The sequence below is a fragment of the Fragaria vesca genome, linkage group LG4 (assembly GCF_000184155.1).
Source record: "Fragaria vesca subsp. vesca linkage group LG4, FraVesHawaii_1.0, whole genome shotgun sequence".
In the NCBI taxonomy this organism is placed as follows: Eukaryota; Viridiplantae; Streptophyta; class Magnoliopsida; order Rosales; family Rosaceae; genus Fragaria; species Fragaria vesca.
This window is the reverse complement of record NC_020494.1, coordinates 3,565,132-3,572,608: the sequence shown is the minus strand read 5'-3', so window position 1 is coordinate 3,572,608 and position 7,477 is coordinate 3,565,132. Positions and strand designations below refer to the sequence as shown.

Here is a 7,477-nt window from a genome sequence, read left to right as displayed (position 1 = left end):
TAGGGTTTAAGAATTATATAGAGGGAGTGTAGTCACGTGGTCACGTGCGCCGTTGAGTAAGCCCAAAAACAAAACAAAAAACTAATTCAAAGCAGAAGGAGATATTGGCCGCCACCCTATATAAGCAGAGCTTCTAGTCTTTATTTTTTTGTCTGATTTCAGCAAGTTATGGAGTGAGTGTCTTCCACTGTCTTTTTTTTTTTGAATTCAAAATTGGAGACTGAAATCTTAACAGAAGCTAATTTCAAGTCTCATGGCAACAACTGCGCTGCTCATCGAAGCCAGTCCGTTGAAATTGAAGCAGCAAGGCACCCTCTTACGCACTTTTCGTCTTCTACCTTCAAAACCATTTAAATTCAGCTCTCAACGTTGTTTTGCTCCTAGTCTTAAACCACCACCTCATCGTTATTCTCTGTCTCGGTGCCTAGATGTTTGCAAAGATAAACGAGCAGCAGCAGCAAGCACTGATTTCAGTAGGTTATGGGGTGAGTGTCTTAAGGCATTGAGGAAACCGGCAACGGCTGCCGTGCTATTGGGTTTGTTGGTCATGCACAACCCCAACTTACCGGCCCTGGCTGCTCCGGTGGTGGGTCGGGTTGGTGCAAGGTGGACATCCAACATTACGACCCGGTCCTACTATCTATGGGAAGGTTCTTCAACCGAAATCAAAACCCGCCACGAAGAATTCCATGAACCCATTTGGGACTTGGGACCCATTTTTCTATACTGCCTGGGTCTATTTTTTCTCAGCCTTTTGCCTTTCCCCGACCTTGTGCTGAGTGTATTGGTCTTTTCGTGGACGATGGTTATGTTAAATTGTCGTCTTATATGTCATACAAGTGTTGTCAAGCTCCAGCTTCAGCTTAAATTGTCGAACACAGGGCAAATGGATCTTAATCGGATCGCTGAAACTGCAGAACCAAAAACGTTTGAGGGTTTGAGATATGTTTTGAGAGATACAGCAATAGCTCTACTTCGGCAACCTGATTATTGCATTTCCCGTTGCACATATGTGAGTGAATCTCATTGATCCTCTAAACAATAGTCTCTATATTTATGTTTGAATTTATTTAACTAGAACATGCATGTAATTTCCATTGGATCATATACCATTTTTGTTGATATGCATTTGTATAGAATTGGATTGGTATTTGCTCAAGTGTGTCTAGAGATGTATGCATATCAAGTTATAACTTAAAACAGAAATTTGTAATAATGCTTACTAGGAACTGTTAATTAATTAATTTGTATATATGTCAGAAATTTGTTAAGCAGCTGAGTTAAGCTTCTCGTATCAATGCTTAATTGTAGGTGATTATACCGAAGTTCACTAGAGCGGCTGCGCTGCAATGCTTTGATACACTTGTTGTCAGAGAGAGGGCTGGATGTGATGGATGAAGAAACCATTGTCAATGTGGGCAAAATAAAAACTCAAAGCATAGCAAGCCAGAGATCCACTGATGATCCGCACAATGACTATGTAGTGGTAAACACTTCAACCTCAGACCTCGGCTGACTTTCATAGCAAAAATGCATTTTAGAGAGGTAAAAAGGGTCATCATCGACCTGTTTTTGCTTTTACTTGTTGATAGGTTGGGAAGCACTCGAAGTCGCTCACTATCACTGACAGCAGTGATGTGAAAAGAGTGTTGGAAGAGCTTGCATCCATTGATCCAAGGAAACGAGTATTAGTAAGATAAACTATTTCTACCAGTAGTAACTCTCAAGTTGTTTTCTTTTTTCTTGAGACATGTATTTATATATCAATTTTGTTTATTGTGCAGGGAGTAGAGGTACTGTGGACTCCTCAGCTATCTTCAAATGCAGTAAGCCGATGTATTAACTAATCACCTGATTAACCAACGACCTGTTTCTAAATTACTAGCAATGTCGCTGTGTTTCTTGCAGATGGATATTGTGAGGTTAATACACATGATTAACAAGACGAGAGATGTCCAACCAGTAAATAATTTCCCAAACAAATTATTAGTCCACATCAACGATGTGTTTCTAAATTACTTGTAATGTCGGTGTGGAACCTTTGTCCTATATCTATAACAGGTTGGCTGCAGAGTTGGAAAAGCTGAGGTCTATTCCTCAATTTTCCATTCCCAAGCTTACCAGCGCGCCAGTCCACGACCTGTGAGCCCGTTTAGCATCATGGCGGCAATTGTGGCTTGTGGTGGGATGTGTCTGGGTACTATCACGGTGGTAAGTCTACCAAGTGAAAGTTAATGTCATCTACCTTATGCATGCATAGGCTTCCTTTGAAGTCCTCAAAGTTCTTGAGCCAAACGATAAGGAATTACTGAATTAGTTTGAAGTGTTAATACCGTGCTTTGCTACTAATGGTAGATATAGTCATAAGGTAGATGACGTCATAATTTTCGAAATGGTTCACAGCTGCTGGCTTTTTCTTACAATGGGGAAACTAAGCATCACACTCTTAATTTTTTTTTTTTTTTTTTTTTTTTTTTTTTTTTTTGTTTTGTTTTGGAAGTGTTGCTGGGATGACAGGGACGAAACCAAGGGTGTGCTAGTGTATGCTGCAGCACACCCCAGCTTCCTGAATCCTGATCAAATATTTTTAGTATGTATAATTCATATGTACCATCACCAATCAACAATGTATGACTGACCAAGAATGCCTCAGCTAATAACTCACCCTGCACTTTCCCATCAAACTAAACCCAAATGCCTCCATTGTAAGGGTAAACAACGATAAATAAGCAAGCAAAACAAAAAATCTTGAGCATCAACAATCTCAACCATATCCTTCCTTTTCCAACTGGGTCATCACTTTGTTCCTCTCCTTCTTCCATGCCTAGATTTTTTCCAACACATACTGCTCATTTCTTTGTTCTTCTTTCTCTTTTCAAACCTGTATATTTTGTATGGCTTATCCCTTCTTATTTCATTTTTTGCACCCAGTGTGTTAAGTTAGCACGATCAAAACCGATTATTGTATTGTTTTTGCTTTTCATTTAATTACATGTGTCTTTGGCTAATTAATACTAGTTGGTGTGTTATTTTTCCTTTGCTGTGCTTCCCTGATGAATTGGTTCTTGCTTCCCTGATGAATTGGTTCTTTGTGGTTCATGTTCAATAGTTATGTTTGCCAAAGAATTCCCCAATTTGTCAGTTCATTTTGAATTTTTTTTCTTGGTCGCATACATAGCCTCTTATTTTTTGCCTACCTCATTTTTCATTTCTGGTTCTGTCCCTGTGGGATGATTCCTTTTCTAATCAAGGTGGAGACAGAAAAGGGGCAGTTATTTGGACGAATTGAATTGTTTCCTATGAAAGTGTATATGTTTATAGTTTAACAATTCTTGGTTGATTCATCATGTAATCGAAACAAATGAACATGCTGTCATACTTGAAGCCAGTTTACTTCTGGCTCATTATAATGAAATTGTGAAACAATATACAACCAATCAAAAGCACGAGTAACATATTATAACCTACTTAGTTTATTTGATTCGATTTGAAGAGAGGTAACACAACCCTGTCTTCCAAAACTTTTTCAGGTATACTACTAAATTTTCAACCCTGAATGAATCGCTACGACTCCTCCAACAAGATTTTCATATTCAACCTTCTGGAAACCTGCATCTGCAATCAATGAAGCAAATGTCTCCTGCAGTCATCAATTCAGATGAATTATAAAGGGGATATAAAAAAAAGTCTTAGATCAGGTACAAAAATGATGAATTATCCAGACATGTAACAAATGTCTGCATTATATATGCAAAGAAAATGAAATATAAAAGGAACTCAGCAACACCTAAGTTAAACAGTTGCTACAAACATGTCATAGCTATATATAAGACCTGATATTTCAAGTGTCAACCTGATTACATTGAACTGGAATATGAGGCAGTGCTACCATAATTTGGCTAAGGTTCACTCCCAACCTTCACCAGAGTTTGGCCAAGGTTCATTCCCACCTTTCTAAGTACCAAATCAGGTACACCAATGCACACATTAGCATTAATGAATCTGAATTACTGTATTCATTAACCCAAAAGAAACACCCAATATACTATTTAGAGCGAAACTCAATTTGACACTAGAGTAAGCTTATTTCCCTCATATTAAGTCAATCAAAAATGCAATGTAACTAAAATATGATATAGCAGAACATATGCACCTAGACCAGACACTAATTAGAGCACTTCAACTTCTACAACTTTCTTTCTCTCTCTACAGCATAGTATTCATGTTCAACTCAGATATTCTGTGGGATAAGAAATTAAGAATAGTACGTGCTGGACCATCAAAAATATTTTGATTTCCTCATTCGAAAGAAACTGTTCAAAAGTAAAAATGATAGTGTCCCATCCTAATTAACAAGGTATTCTCCAACAAAATGCATATAGTATTGGAATAAAGTATTCAAGTGGGAAGATGAATATGAACCTGCGGAGGAAAACGACGAATACTCTCTACCAGGTACTGATAAGAATCTCTATCTCCTGCAACTAGCTCTCCTAGGGTGGGAATAACAGAGAATGAATAGAAGTCATAGCTGCAAGACCAAAACAAGCAGTCTTAAATACACAGACAATATAAATCAAGACAAGGTTCATTTAAATATAGACTACCTACACATTCAAAACCTTATTAAAGATCTATTGGGTGGCATTGCCCACAATAAAGTTAGCACTGCCACTTGTACGTGGTGCATGCTATACAGAGAGTAAAACAGAAAGTGTCAACCCTGGAAGCGTGCATGTTTGGCCGCTGTAACATGGCTACAGCTTCACGATAACAATCTTGGCTAAATCTCTATGGAAATTCCTTTAGACTGGCAAAAACAATTTTCCATTAAACTCCAGTGTGCAGTCACTTTTTGATTAAAACAAAACGGTATGTATATGAAGATTTAAGTGTGCAATATCTGACATAAAGCTCTTGCAAAGAAAGAAAAAAAAACAACAATCAAAGCTAACTCTTTTGTTCATTCTTGGGAGGATTAAAGATTACAAGATAAAATTTCTAGTAAGCAGATGGTAGTTAAACCTTTTTCTTTATTTATTTATTTATTTTTTCCTTTTCTGGATAAATATGGAGTAAAACTTAAAAAAATTTATCAGTGCTCAGTTAGGAAAACTATTCCTTAAGATTACTAAGAAAAAGATCCTATACAGTCTGCAATAAGACTATGATTTCCCTATACAACAATGATGAGGATGATATCCAACAGACCATAGTAGTGTAATTACAAACTTAACAAAAAGTATAAAGAATACTTACAAGTCTTTGAATACAGGTACATCCACATGGCTGAGTTCAAGGCACAGGAACCTTCCACCCCGTTTTAGTACCCTATTAAAATCATGAAGAACAAACATGATAAGAGTATCCATTTACCAAACTATTTTGATACCCCTTCCCACAGTACAAATAACAGCAGCTTGCCCCTCATCATAAAGACATCCATAACAAACATTATCATTATAAAAATCCAGATATAAATGATAAATCTCAAGAACTTAGCTGTGACAACTTCACGTGCCCAAAACAAGATGTGCAATATTGGCCCCACGCCAAAAAATCACTATTTTGGTCTTTATCTGGTTCTCTCTACCTACTCTAGATATTGGATTTTCAAGCAACTATATGACTAGAAAGTAGGAATTCATCTATATATTTGTTTGATAACGAATCCATGTATCACGAGCTAGGGAAACCATTTAGCATATTTCAAGACTTCAGTTTAAGCAATAGAGGATCAATAGGTCTTAAAGAGGTTGTAGCAGTTTATCTAACTGTCTAGAACATCTTAAAGAGGAAGGAAAACAGCAATTCAGAGGTCTCAAAATCCTTCCTTTCATTCTTTAAAAGCCAATCACTAATTTCCAACCGTGAGGCGCATGGCCGGCCTTGAGGCAGGACCAACTAGGCTGGTGTCTAGGGCCTCCCACAATTATAGGGGCCTCTAGATTTGAAACTTTCATAAATATTTTCATTAAAATTCATTAATTGGTTTGCTTTTTAGCTGTTTTTTACTATAGATAAAAAATATACATCAATTATCAGATTTTATCTCCAATTGCATATACTTCTTTCCATTTTTGTGAGTTCAATTTGACATTCAATTAACTTGTTAACAAAAAAATGATAAACTTCCTTTCATTATGAATGTTTGGCTCTTGAATTTCAATTAATTGGTGGATAAAACTTTTCATGAAAACTAATTTTTAACTTTTACATCTAGGGCCTCGACTAACACAGGGCCGGCCCTGGTGAGGTGGATGGAATCCTATACATAAGCTCCAATGTAACAAGAATTGATTTGAAACTGCCACTTACACAGTTCCAAGAAAAGAATGACAATAACTTGCATATCTTCATTTGACAACACTATCCATTTGTATACAAAAAGCAGTTAATCTTTTTTCTTCTTCTTTATCTTCTGAATGACATTATATTTAAGCAATACAAAATGTAGAAAGGGTAAATAAAGAGGCACTAGCCTACTCAGGTGACTACACCCAATTCATGCAATGATAGTTTGCCTTGTTTTAGTTCTTATCTATTACTAAACAGCACAAAGTTGTGTATGATACCTATAAGCTTCAGAAAGAGCTTTCTCTATGTGTGTGACATTCCGGATCCCAAATGCAATTGTGTAACCATCCATTGTATTATCTCTGAAACTCAAGGCTTCTGCATCTCCCTCCACCCACAGAAGGGATTTGTCTTCTCCAAGACCTATATATTTCAGCATTGCCACCTTAAAATTTCAAAAAAAAAAAATGTATATTCTATCAAATGCATGGAAGAATGTCTAATCCAACCAAGCCCTAAGTTTATAACATCAATATACCTCTCTGCAAGGCCCGCTTTTTGCCAACATTCAACATGTTGGGATTGATGTCACATACGTACACCTTAGTTTCTTCTTCTAAATCATCTTCAAGAACACTCAGCAAAGCTCTACGTTTGATGTTGTTTATACTGTCTAGTATCCTGAAAGCAACATCACCTGCAAAAAACAAAAAGAACATCAGTTGTAAGATCAACATATATGATTCAATTATTTTAAAAGAACAACAAGCAATTGATTTCACATTGTCCAATACAAGGAAGATACATTGCCACGTGCCCATGTAGCATTGAAGCAGCTAAATTTCATGTCATGAACAAGTTTTTTACTAGGTAGATGCACTGCTGCACCAGCACATCTTATATCACCATTCACCCATTACTATGGGGTCGCAATCAGCCCTAGGGAAACAAGTCCACATTGACTTCCGAGATTTAGGTACTACGAGCTCTTTATTCTTGGAAATGTGAAGATGATATTATATATATATATATATACAAGCCGGATGTGAAGCGGACGTCTGCATCGAGCTTAAAGTGCGGACGTCTGTCCGTTCTCCACTGTCCGGCGCCGGCGACGGCGCGCCTCCACCCCAGAAGACTCCAGCAGCGTCCCCGACCACTTTCCCTCCCCGGCGAGTCC

At 37.3% G+C, this 7,477-nt stretch overlaps 2 protein-coding genes across 2 annotated transcripts in view; one reads left to right on the top strand and one right to left on the bottom strand.

The window, feature by feature from the left end:
• Nucleotides 1–253: 253 nt before the first annotated feature.
• Nucleotides 254–1,398, top strand: LOC101297432. The gene is made up of 2 exons (XM_004297842.1): nucleotides 254–1,012; nucleotides 1,312–1,398. Exons 1-2 carry the CDS (start codon nucleotides 254–256, stop codon nucleotides 1,396–1,398), a joined length of 846 nt encoding a protein of 281 aa, XP_004297890.1.
• Nucleotides 1,399–3,316: 1,918 nt separating this feature from the next.
• LOC101312334 (2-methoxy-6-polyprenyl-1,4-benzoquinol methylase, mitochondrial-like) overlaps nucleotides 3,317–7,477 on the bottom strand; it is a 5,828-nt gene continuing 1,667 nt past the window's right edge. The window contains exons 5-9 of the mRNA XM_004296421.1: nucleotides 6,836–6,994; nucleotides 6,576–6,720; nucleotides 5,260–5,331; nucleotides 4,423–4,531; nucleotides 3,317–3,640 (exon numbers count right to left, since the gene is read on the bottom strand). Coding sequence (XP_004296469.1) covers nucleotides 3,539–3,640; nucleotides 4,423–4,531; nucleotides 5,260–5,331; nucleotides 6,576–6,720; nucleotides 6,836–6,994 — 587 coding nt within the window. The 3' untranslated portion in view covers nucleotides 3,317–3,538. The remainder of the gene's footprint in view (nucleotides 3,641–4,422; nucleotides 4,532–5,259; nucleotides 5,332–6,575; nucleotides 6,721–6,835; nucleotides 6,995–7,477) is intronic.